Raw genomic sequence first — 13507 nt, 5'->3', positions numbered from 1 at the left:
TTGAGTTTGGTCTATTTCATTTCATAAAGTTACTTACATGAATGAATTAAAAAATTATAATAAATTTTATACATATGAAAGACAGTATACAGGAAAACGATACGATATACATAAGAAAAAAAAAATGTGTACAATTCTACCCGGAAAAAAAATATAGATATTTACAGTGGAATGTGCCACAGGAGACTTAAAGCTTCACTTGCACAAAATACGACAAGTCCAATCACCATGGTAACAAATAAGTAAAACAAACGAACATATTAAAAATCCCAAGTTTTCTTTTGTTTGGGGCAAGTATATGAATCATGTGAAGAGTCAGGCTATGCTGTGCCTCATTTTGACTGAGATCTCATGCCATAAATAGGGAAATTAATTAGTTTTTAAGAATAAACCCCCCCAAATTTGTTGTTTTGAGGTTAAAGAGTGATCAATACTTAGAATAGAGATACCATATATCGATATAAAATATGGATACAAAATATTGATATATAACGTATGTTGGATGTTTGCATCAATAACGGGGTATACAAAAATTTGAAACAAGAAGGCCATACTACATAACCCTTACCAGAAATGATACTATATAACAAATAATAGAACTGATATTATATAAGTTGATACTACAATGGATACTATATACACCAAGAAGTGATACCATAAACTGACACTAAAATTGATACTAGAATTGATACTATATAACAACACTACCATGGATACTATATCGAGAATTGATACTATAAAGCGACACTAGAAGTGATACTATTAACTGATACTAGAATTGATACTATACACCAATACTAAAATTTATACTATATACCAACATTACCATGGATACCATATATCGAGAATTGATACTACAAACCGACACTAGAATTGATACTATAACCCACACTAGAATTGATACTATAAACCGATACTAGAATTGATACTATATACTAACACTACCATGGATACTATATGTCGAGAATTGATACTACAAACCGATACTAAAATTGATACTATATACCAACATTACCATGGATACTATATGTCGAGAATTGATACTACAAACCGACACTAGAATTGATACTATAACCCACACTAGAATTGATACTATAAACCGATACTAGAATTGATACTATATACTAACACTACCATGGATACTATATGTCGAGAATTGATACTACAAACCGATACTAAAATTGATACTATATACCAACATTACCATGGATACTATATGTCGAGAATTGATACTACAAACCGACACTAGAATTGATACTATAACCCACACTAGAATTGATACTATAAACCGATACTAAAATTGATACTATATACCAACATTACCATGGATACTATATGTCGAGAATTGATACTACAAACCGACACTAGAATTGATACTATAACCCACACTAGAATTGATACTATAAACCGATACTAGAATTGATACTATATACCAACACTAGAATTGATACTTTAAACCGATACTAGAATTGATACTATAACCCACACTAGAATTGATACTATATACTAACACTACCATGGATACTATATACCAACACTACCGTGGAAACTATATATCGAGAATTGATACTATATTTCGACACTAGAATCGATACCATAAACCATATACTACAATTGATACTGTATACCGATACTAGAAATCTATGCCAGAATTGATACTTTACAGAGGTACCAGAATTGATACAATATATTACGGACCCTTGCAAAAGTTGCTTCCATGTTCTATCATTTTCAGGACACCAATTAATGTATGATAAAAGCTCACAGAACAGGCGGAGGAATGCATTTTTGTGTTACATTTGGCAAACTTATGTTACTACTGTTAACTATTCTTTTTTTTTTTAATTCTGACATCATTATCAAGACTGTTCACACATGATCTTTTAACAAGTCTCAAATAAATTCCCATGCAGTGATTTAAAAAAGAGCAAAAAAATTAAGACATTTTGAACAGTTGAACATGTTTCTGTTTGCATATTGCATGTGATTACTACAAAGATTTTGTAAAGATACAAAAAAGCATATCCATAAAAATCACTAATTACTTGCATAACTACTATTCAATCGATCAACAAAATTTTAGAAGTGACATTTCGATATTTCATATTGATTACAATCGATGTTCGTATGAATGATACCCGGGACGTTTCATGGCAGACTTGCTCGATGAGGGCACCAGGGTACCCGAGCCACCGACGAGGGGGCAATTGTTAGGAACAGAAAGATGTAATATATATATACAAAACGGTAGAACTATATTACAAAGTACATATTGAACATGAAAAAGACAAGAAACATGAAAAAAAAGGAGAAGTAAACAGAACAAGTATTATAATGCTTACATGACCTGCTTTAATTAATACAGCAGGTAAAACAAGCATTTTTCTGTTTTGTTTTGTCGCCCTCTCTTTAAGCAAGAGAACAGACCACGGGACAAACATTCTTCATTGCAACTCCACAAACTGTAACATAGCAAAACATCTCTATGGAGTAAGGCAAATATATATGTCACCAACACGAGACTGGCATTGTTCGATAAAGTTGGTTGAAAAAGCCTACAATGGTATGATGACCTCCCTAAAAACTGGTTTCTCGACCTCTGGACAGCCAATTGGTGTCGATGGCCTACGTAAATGGTTTATAGGTTTTTGATAAAAGTCGCAGAGGCCATAAAAAAAAAATATTTAGCAAGTCAACAAAAATATGTTATTTATAGCAACCCAAAAGTCTACAACAGTAGTCAAATATCATAAATTATTTCACAAGATGAACATTAAGGGTCTTGTTTATGGTTTATGTAAAGTCGGCTGTCAGAACAAAGTTCAACAGTTGTACACCACCTTCATCCTTGACATGCATACTGTATGCCTTGACGAGAATGCCCAGTTGGGCAATACCCAAAGGGCCAAGAGCAACGGGGTGATGTTGATTGGGGATGGGGTGGGGGTGGGGGAGGGACCACTTGCCTCCATTACCTCACAATCAAAACTGATATTCAGAGGGCATTTGTACACAGTGTGAATGTTGTGGACTTACGAATGAATCACGCTCAGGTGTGGATTTAAATCTAAAGCCTTTGTCATAGTAGAAAAGGTTTAGAGACATTAATTTATATTTAAGTTGGTCTGTTTGTTACTATATTTTTGTCAGTATTTTCAGAGCTTAAAATAATAGTAGTTTTTGCTTTATTAAATATGAAATTACTGTTTTATACGATACAAAATTGAGCCCTGTATGGTTACCTCAAGAAATAAAAACTCAGTGCAATATATAAATATACACAAATATATGCAATCTATGGAAAGTTATTTCATGTTTAAGTAAGACATTGCTTGGCTTTTTATTACAATTGTTTTTTTGTTTTATTGACCTTTAAATACTTTTACATTATGTTCTAAAATCTTTCTTTTTTGTACTGTTTGTATTTATAACTGCAGCTTTAAGAACACAACAGCAGTTCAGGTTCTATTTCCTTAACAATTTTTAATCTTCAGGATTGACCTTTAAAAACATCGCAGGCTCATTAATCGAATTGACTGGACTACTAAGTCTAACATACATCATGGCCTCAAAAAAAAACTTCAGGTTTCCATACCAATTTCTAATCTTCAGGATTGACCTTTAGAAACATTGCAGACTCATTAATTGCAACGACTGGACTACTTAGTCTAACATAAAGATCGTGGCCTCAAAAAAACTTCAGGTTTCCTTACTAATTTTAATCTTCAGGATTGACCTTTAGAAACATTGCAGACTAATTAATTGCAACGACTGGACTACTTAGTCTAACATACAGATCACAGCCTCCAAAAAAACTTTTGTTTCCGATGCATATCTGCGAAAGGACGAATGGTGTTGGATGTCAACCAAGGTTGCTCAGCTGTTTGTATGAAGTTTTGAAAGAACACTTGTTTGGTTTAGTTACTTAACATCAATAAACAATAGATGAAGATAAACATTAATATCCGATCATAAATCATCGTTAACAGCTGATCAATGTAGTACGTCTTTTAAAGGTGCCTTCCAGGCTATTAATGGGAATGATTATAGGAAAAAAATAGAACTAATCACTCATGTTTTATTAATTTTTCTTTTACTTTTTTGCAGCCAAATAATACCAAAATTCTGCTAACATTATCCACTCTCACAGATAGCAAGGTTGAACCCCAATATCCCTCTCATAGATGGCAAGGTTGTTCCCCATAACTAATCAAAACAGTTCCATCACGACGGCTTGATGTTTTACTTGGTTGGCTGAAATGGGGGGTTGGGTGGAGAGGGGCAGCGGAATATTGCATTCTGAATGGAACGATATTTAAATTTTCTCTTGTATTCATTTCCAACTTTCCGTTGGAAATGCACCGACTTGTTATCATTGTGGATTTTGTTACTGTTGATATAATTCATATTTCAAATTAATTAACTTAACATGTCACTGAATGATCAGTGTAGAGAACCAAACGATGAAAAATAAACATGACGTTATTGTGACAAATGTTTTGGATTAAGTGTTTTGCAAAACTTACTATCGATAATCATTCTAACCTAAATGAATTTAAACCTTTGGAAATTTCCCCGTTTTCCTTGGTCGTCATGGAGATAAAATGTGTTTTCATGACAAAATGGCTCATCCATGAATCATGTCCCATTCCTTGCCTGTTGTCGTATTTGGACTATACCATTCGATATTAGGTTGACGTCAAGTTAAATAATGGTAAAAAAAAAAAATTATAAATAATATTAATTCACTTAAATAAAGTTAGGTTAGAGATGTGAGAGTCGTTCCCAAAAACAAATTGAGAACGTCAATATAATGATTGTTTTAGATTCTACACAGATACAAAACACCCCTACTCGATAGTGGAATATTCCGATAGGCGACGAGTGGCACATGATCCCTATCCGTTAGAAATCTGCAAACTATTGCTTTACTAAATATTAGAGTACTGAATGAAGTTACCACATTAAAGTATAAAATCCACCACAGGTTTATTGGCAGTAGTATTTTGTGACTGTACAACTATGGCAGAAAGATATTTTCCTTTGTAAACTATGCCGCTGGGTGATTACTAAGGTATATAAACAAAAGACGCATCGACCCCACAGCGTACGTCGTTTGAGTCACCTCACAATAGACACAAATGAACCGCTCAATGACAACAGGACGTACTTTTGTAAAAAGTTTCCAAAATGAAAGGGGAAAAAAACTGTCTACGAAAAAGGCCTTTTTTCCTTGACAACTATGGCTTGTTAATTTTCTTTTTAAAGATTCTATGACATGACCAAAATTTACCTGACACAGACCACCAATCTGCTTACAGGATTATCACGATGCAACTGTAATACCATGGCGATGAACAAGCGAATGAAAAAAAGGTTACATCTTAAATTACTTCACAACATGCAGACAAAAAAAGGGGTATTTTTTGCACGAGTTGATTTAAATCTTAATTATATACTTATATTATCGTTATATGTGTAACTATTTCGTTTTATTTCAGCCATTTATTGCTGGTTGCTATTAACATCCAAACCAATGCACATACATCTTGTCCATATATGTGCCCAGTCGTGCAGCTCTCCTCAACCCACCCCTCCCCCTCCCCTCCCCCCATCTAAAACACATCCGTCACTTTCCAGCAGCATCTCACTCCATTCAGTTGCAATAGGTTTGAAAGATTTTGAAAGGTTATTGGGATATTTACAATAAGAAAATATAACAAACTTCCGGATGCAAATACCAAATAAAACTTAAAAACACTCAAGTCTTTTAAATTCACAAAAGTGTGAATCTTTTAGTATGATCTATTAAATAGGTCCCTGGTCTAAAGCAACCTTTGTCTTTCTTTGGTACATACATTCCAGACGAGTATAGGAACGTTACAGAGTTTTCTGATCTCTTTTAAGACCACTTTGCATTTCGAAGGAGATTCTGCCTGGATCCAAACCTTACAGCTTTTTTTATGTGGGTGGTAAACAGGCAGTTTCTTTACAGGATTTCCTCTCTCTCTCTTTTAACCCATCCTTGCTATTATGAATTCATCCAATCGACACGTTGTCACAAATGTAACCAGCATTTCCTTCAATCTCAGCAGAGAGAAAATGTCCGAAAGGATAAACGCTGGTACAAAATTAATTTTCGATATTTTTATGTCGCTGACCACTGAATAGTCCAGGTAGTCTTCCACACCACTTTCATTTCCTGATAAATGACCCTTTTAAAAATCCGATACTCATTACTTGAAGTGGCTGGACTAGCTAGTCTAGCGGACAGACAGGAGATTTAGGCCAGCTCCTCGGAAGCAGCCTAAAAGTCAACCGAAATTCATCAAGACTTTCGTGGCCTCAAGAAATGTTTTACAATACATCATTAATAACAATGCATTCAAAATGGATCGACCACATTAAGATGTCCGTACGGTAAAATTGCTAGAGGTTTTCAAACGCTAAAATTGCTAGAGGTCTTTCAAACGCAATTTCCTGTAGGTTCTGATTTCTCCATGTTACCGCCGGCGACTGAAGATTTGTTAGAAGAGACTAATAAATGTATTCAGTGTGTACGTAACTACTTTTATTACCTGATAAGTTTGCACTATGATATATCAACACTAAAATTCCACCTTCAATATCATCATCTTTTTAAATGTAGTGACAATTTCTTTTCTGGCAATATTTATAAATTACAAAAAAAACTGGCAAAAATTTATTCTGAAAAATCAGATGACTTTTTAAAATTGATTAAAAATGTCTCAGGCCTGCTGGTAAAGCACTTGTTGAAATTGAAACATACCAATGACTATTATTCAACGTTTATAGCACATTTTTAAGGACAATACTGATAACTTTCCAATCCTCTGTGGTAGACATTCCTTCCATCTCCACACAAATTGCCTTTCTTCTTTCTCCTTCTTCAAAGCAATGAGCCAATTGTTTTTTGAAAAAAAAATATCCCAAATCTCTCCCCTTCTTTTTTTGGTCTTTCCTTCTCGCTATTTTCATAGAAGCAACAAACCTGATTGGCTGCTGTCGGCAGGGACATCTCGGATAAGCTGAACGAGATGCGGGATGGAGTTCATCTTGCGGAGGGTCTTCGCTACTTGGTGTCTTATGGGGCAGTCCGTAGAGATGCAACTCGGCTCGTGTTCGGCAAAACCACTACAGCTTCTGCAGATCTGTAACAGAGATGGGTTGATTCTTGTGATTATGACTTTCTTTTTGCTAGCGGGAGTTGAGGAAAGGGGAGGGGAGGGGGAGGGGCGTTGCATGAATTATTTCAACTTAAAACATCTTACGATTGTGGATAAAGAAGACACAAATGGAATCATCGTCTTTAGCTTTATATGATAGAGATCTTTGTGATGCAAGCGAGCCACGCAAAGAGCAAATGTAAACAATTTCTTGCTTCGTTTGAGAGTTTAAAAATTGTGTCTGGGGAGATGTCATTTTGTATATCAGAGATGTCATGTTCCCACTAGGCTCTGAAATATTTTTCTTTTCTTGTTTTTGGCTTTTCTCTTTCATTTTTTCAAAGTGGATGTAACCAGTGTTAACACCGACACCAATCATTAGAGTCATGTTTAAGAGCTTCGATATTTTAGATTCAGTCTTGACGGTAAAAACTTGACATTATAATATAGATGATATGAAATCATAAAAGTATTGAAGCACATATGACTATCTATGTTACATTTAGACTTGCTCAACTCTTCAGCCTTAGTGTCTGCATGAACATTTAACCTGTGGCATCTTCAAAATGGAATCAAACATTCTCTCAGCGGTTTAGGGAAGGAGTTCATCCCGGTCATCTCCATTACACATTAACAACGATGGTAATGATGATGATTGGGCTCGTGCATAATCTACAAGTTAACCGTGTGTGACCTGTCGGTGTGATCTTTGACAAAAAAGCGTACAAGAAATTTGTGAGGTTTGAACCTTACTTAGGTGGAACCTTTCATCATTTTCTCTGGGCTTAAAAGTGACTGTGAAGTAATTATTTTATGACCGACAGACCGGTTAATTTGTCTTCCGTCTAAATCTACACTCAAGCTGTCCGACGTCAAACTATTCCACAGATTTTTCACACATATTTTTTCTCATGATTTACTGATAAAGTAAGAGATCCATTTCCACCTCAAAAAACTCTGGCCATTACCTTTCGGCTGAGCAGTTAAAATAGCCTAGTCCAAAAATGTACCTAAACTTAATAACAGCCTGTTTTGCTGGCAGTTTGTTTACCACTTCTCCCAAAAGTTGCAGGACTTTTCCCCCACGACTGTGAACATATTTGACCTGTTCCTGATCTTTATCGTGACAATAGATATGCCCTCAAGCCTTTCATTCCGTCACTATACGTCAAGAGAATAAAAATACGTAAAGAAATTTCCTTTCGTTTCCTGTTCTATTCCCTGTTTGTTTTCTTTTGTCCCTTTCCTTGTATGGGAGGGTATTCAACTTTGTTAAAGCCTTCAGGGCATTTGAGGACACTTCCTTTCACAACTTAACTCTGTATATTTATTTTAGCTCAATCTAGCCTGTCTACATCTAGGAAAAATGACGTGAATTTCTCCGACTTGATACTACAAGCTTTCATTCCCTACCAAGGTCTATTCCAGTATTGTTTAAACTCAAAAAATTATATGCTCGTCTTCGGCTTCGGTTGTTATGTGTTTCTTTTTTCCCGGTCGGGACGCTGCAAGGTGCAGGCGCGATATAAATGTAAATATGCGAATCACTGTATCTGTCGCTTAAGAATCACTGTAAAATTACGTGCAATCGGAATAAACAGAGGGAAAATGATATATATAATTTAGCATCATAATTTTTTTTGCTTATATTATTACCCTACACTGTAGTGGGAAAACAAATATAGGATTTGAAATTTGTTTTCATGGCTTTTCGAAAGACCCTTAGAAATAGGTAACTACCTAGAATTTTATTTCTGATATTGTTTTTGCAATGCTCTGACTAAACAAACCTTTGTTAAGTGTATCCACGCTCTCTGGTGGTCCTGAATTCTTCTGTTCAAGACGGCTGAAGCCAGTTGTGGTTGTCGTCTGCAGTCGTCACAGAGGCCGGTCTTGGTCAGCTGGTCACAGATGGCGCAGTTCAAACTACAGAAGTATTGGCTGATGGTTCCCTGATAGATACCAAAAACCAAAAAGAAGCAAAACAGGAAAGAAATGGTTATATAAAAGGATGACAACCAACTGAGGACCAGATACAGTTAAGTCAGTAAAGTACAGGACAATGTCATCCTGAGGTCACAGTTTCAAATTCTGTTCTGGCCAAACAATTGTTTTTTATCTATTTCCAAAAGGAAGCACTCTTTGTTTTTTTTGGTATTTTTTTTTATATATTTTTTTTTAAACAAGCAACTGGAAATATTATGTAGCAGTTTACAAAACATGTTATACATCTTTTCACCTTGGGTAACAGTTTGGTCATATCTGATAGACGTTTGCTTTACGACACAAGAGAACTTATTGTCTCGGTAACGGCAGTTCGGTAGACTTAAACCACACCCTACTTGCCTGATGATTGCCAAACTTTGTGACCGTTTTCCGTAACGGGGATAAGTACTACACAGACATCAGAGTCTGAATGACGCAGTATGAGGAAATTTAGAAGTAATCACCAAACTCGGCCGCAATATGGGAGTAACCCCTTGACCACTCCGGGCAGAGAAATTCCAAGATTCCAGTATCATATGTAATTTTCAAGACTGTTAATATCTGCTTTAGCAAATAGCATTGCCATCTGTCCTCTTACATTTGCAATCTCCTTTTATGAGAAACATCATGAAAATACATAGACTTTCATATTTAAACCTTTGACTGCTTTGTAAAATTTAATTCTTCAGAAAAAAAAGGCTGACATTTTGCTCTCAGCAGAATGTTCATGTAAGTAGATTTTCATTTTTTATTAGTCAGCCACCTTCTGATTTGTTGTCCTCGACATTCATTCAACCCCCCATCCCCCACCCCGATCCCCACCCCCCGATACTTACTTTCCGTGCATTGCTCTGCAGATTGGTGGGTGCAATGGACACCATGCCCCACTCCCACCCCCTCCCCCGACTTACTTTCCGTGCATTGCTCTGCAGATTGGTGGGTGCAATGGACACCGTGCCCCACTCCCACCCCCTCCCCCCGATACTTACTTTCCGTGCATTGCTCTGCAGATTGGTTGGTGCCATGCACACCCTGCCCCACCCCCATCCCCTCTCCCCTGGTTACTTACTTTCCGTGCATTGCTCTTCAGATTGGTGGGTGCCATGGACACCCTGACCGTCCGAGGCAGTTCTTGAAACCACTGGAGCGTCTCGACTCCCATGATACCAAAGACACGATTGAGAGCAGGGATGATCTGTCTGGTGATGTAGTAAGTGGAATTGATGATGAGAGACGGGTCGGAGACCATCTCTTCTGGACGCCTGACCAGCTGGATCAGGGGCAGACCGGGGACACCGTTGACGATGAGGTAGGGTACCCTCTCCCCTACTCTTGGCTCCGCTCTTCTGTCCACTGAAAGACTACGCCTGAGAAATTTGAGAAGAGATGTACTTGAGAGGAAGAGTCGCGACATCGTTTTTATTGGTCGATGCAAGAGACAATCAAAATCGCTACACTTTTATACTTGACATGTACCGTGGAAATATCTCTATACCGCATTGGCAGATCGGCTAGGACAGATAATAACGAAACAAAATATGAAAGAATCAATCACACTCGTCTAGAGGAAGATTCAAACCAGTTCAGCGCTTTAACTCTCTGAGCGATTCATGTTTAAAGGCACTGAAGACTCGCCCCAAACCGCGTGCCGCCCTCTGAAAAAGTTAACTGCAAGTGAAGTTTTTTTATGTCGCTACAAAATGCAGACAGTAATGAAACGTGATACCTTGTTATCTTTTATCTAGACCTGAGATGTCCATCGCTGCTATGTACACTGTGTTGTGGGTATTGACCGTAGCTGTATGTATTGACTGTACACTAGAATCTAATTACCGACGGTATTTTTTGGCATTGATGGTGGTGTCTAACACTTCTGTTACACCTCATTGAAACTAGGTCAGATTACCGGCAGTGCGCCCAAGTCTTCACACCCTTTAAGTAAGAGACCATCCTTTCCGACCATTTGTTGCAGAGAGTACCACACAAACATCCGAGAACATTCTAAACCCCAAGAGATGAAGGATCATATCCAGGATCATATGATCCCGTCCAGGGATCAGGTAGTTAAAGGATTCCCATATTCCAGAAGTACAGTAAGGTAAAGACATACTAAATATACTCGGCAATCGGACACTGTATTTTGTGCTAAAGAGAATCAACCTTGGGCCTTCTGAGTTCAAAAGTAAATTTCAAGTATTGAGTGTATTTATTCTACAAGACATCAAATTTATATTTGAACCTTTCAAAAAGATGATCTTAATGTTTTAAAAGTTTTAAATTTAAATACTGCTAAATATCAAAATGAAATCTTTTTGACAAAAAAAAGAGTCAAAACTAAATGACCTATAATAATTTAATTAAATTTAACCTGACAACAAAAAAGATCAAATTAAATTGACAAAATAGGATAGAAAGAAGAAGGGGGTGGGGGGAGGGGGGCGGAGGGAGAAATACTTACTTGGTAAGTTCCAAGGCTGGAACGCAAGCTCCTGGCTTATAGTACTGCCGCCCTCTATATTCCTTCGCAAAGACCAACTCTTGGAGATTGATCCTACCGTCTACAATCTTTTGGAATTGTTTCTGTACGTACTGTTTCACCTGAGATATATTCTGAGTTGTGAACACAATCTTCAAGGCTTTCTCTAAAATCTGGAAGATGATTACAAGGAAGAAAAGACTAGTGTTAATAATTGTCAAGACTTGCAAACTTCTTCCCCCCTTGTTATGGGGCACTTACTGTCAAAGGCTTACAAATTTACAAGAAAAACATGTGACAAAACACCACACACTGATTACCATTGGATGGATGGATGGATGGATGGTGGGATGGATGGATGGTGGGATGGATGGTAGGATGGATGGTGGGATGGATAGTGGGATGGATGGTGGGTGGGATTGATGGTGGGATGGATAGATGGATGGCTGGTGGGATGGATAGATGGGTGAATGGATGGATGGTGGGATGGATGGATTGATGGTGGAATGGATAAATGGGTGGGTAGATAGATGAATGGATGGAGGGATGGATGGTGGGATGGATGGATGGTGGGATGAATGGAAGGATGGATGGTGGGATGGAATGATTTGTGATTTCAAGTGACATTATTTTTACCCTCCGTCTTTTTTAACCCCAAATTAAACCAAGCTGTCCAAATGCTTTGGTCAAATGTTTGCTTAGATATCCTACGTGCATGAGGGATGAGGGTTACGATCTGTTCATAACATACCTTGGCCACGGCTGGACAAGTGTCTCTTCTGATCGTCTCAATCCCTTTAGCTTCCAGTTCCGGTTCGACTTGATCCGGCGATTCGTACTTGAACCCAACGTATCGTTTCTTAGCCTGGAGTACGCAAGGCTTGTAGACCTGCATGGTTGAAATTAAACGAAGCAAAAACAAAAAACATAAAAAAAACAGAGACTTAACAAATTATTGTCCATTTCATCATCGTTGGAGGGACTTTCGACTGAAGCGAGCTCATACACCGTTATAAGACTTTCTCTATTATAGTGCAAAAAAAAAACGACTACTGACACAAAGAGCGTTCAAGATAATAGAACTGAAGAAAAAACACGACCCAGGAGGCAAGCTATGGGAATAAATAGAAATATTATAAAAAACACCAAAATAAATGTACACGGTACCTTTTCTAGTTTAAGCTTGACAGGTTTGGGGTTGACCTTTGACACGGCAGCGACAATCTCCTTCCCGACCTGAAAGGCTCTCTCCTTCGTAGCACCTTTCACCATTACAAACATACTAACATGAAAGTAAGAGAAAAACAAATGTTAATAAAAAGGCATTGGAACTATAAATTCTAGTAAAATACTCTTCAATGTAGAAAGATGTTTTCTATTATTTTTAAAAGCTATATTTTCATTTTTTCTGTTGTTATTTTTCCCCTCGCTTTTCCACAGTCATTTTCCATTACAAGTCTCAGTATTGATCATTTTTCCTTTTAAAAACTGAAAATCAAGATACAAAAAAAACTAAAAAAAAATCAGCATTCATAATCAGCATACATTGAGCATGAGAACATGACGAATAATGATGTTCAGATTAGGTTGGTAGAAAATCTTTAAAAAAAAGGTTACTTTTGTCTGAATGGCTAAAATCATGCTGTGTACAGAAATCTAACACTAGAGAATATGCCTGATAATCAAGAGGGAAGGGGGGGGGGTAAGTTGGGGCCCCAGGGTCAATAATAGTTGGGCCAAGAAGAATCAGAGGATAAGAAAGAAATGTACTTTCATTTTCATAATATACTTCCATTAAAAAAATCAAGACTTCAACAAGGAGGAATGGGGGGGGGGTCCTGGTGACGTGAATTTCTGA

The 13507-nt window shown here is 37.0% G+C and overlaps 1 protein-coding gene across 3 annotated transcripts in view; it reads right to left on the bottom strand.

The window, feature by feature from the left end:
* The window catches only part of LOC139962440 (uncharacterized), a 73865-nt gene continuing 60358 nt past the window's right edge, over window positions 1-13507 (bottom strand). For all 3 annotated transcript variants that reach the window (XM_071962390.1, XM_071962388.1, XM_071962389.1), the window contains exons 29-34: window positions 12817-12931; window positions 12401-12538; window positions 11632-11822; window positions 10243-10540; window positions 8978-9139; window positions 1-7172 (exon numbers count right to left, since the gene is read on the bottom strand). In XM_071962390.1, the coding sequence (XP_071818491.1) occupies window positions 6996-7172; window positions 8978-9139; window positions 10243-10540; window positions 11632-11822; window positions 12401-12538; window positions 12817-12931 (1081 nt within the window). In that variant the 3' untranslated portion in view covers window positions 1-6995. The remainder of the gene's footprint in view (window positions 7173-8977; window positions 9140-10242; window positions 10541-11631; window positions 11823-12400; window positions 12539-12816; window positions 12932-13507) is intronic.

The sequence above is a fragment of the Apostichopus japonicus genome, chromosome 21 (genome assembly GCF_037975245.1).
Source record: "Apostichopus japonicus isolate 1M-3 chromosome 21, ASM3797524v1, whole genome shotgun sequence".
NCBI classification, from domain to species: domain Eukaryota; kingdom Metazoa; phylum Echinodermata; class Holothuroidea; order Aspidochirotida; family Stichopodidae; genus Apostichopus; species Apostichopus japonicus.
This window is presented reverse-complemented; position numbering and strand designations above follow the sequence as displayed.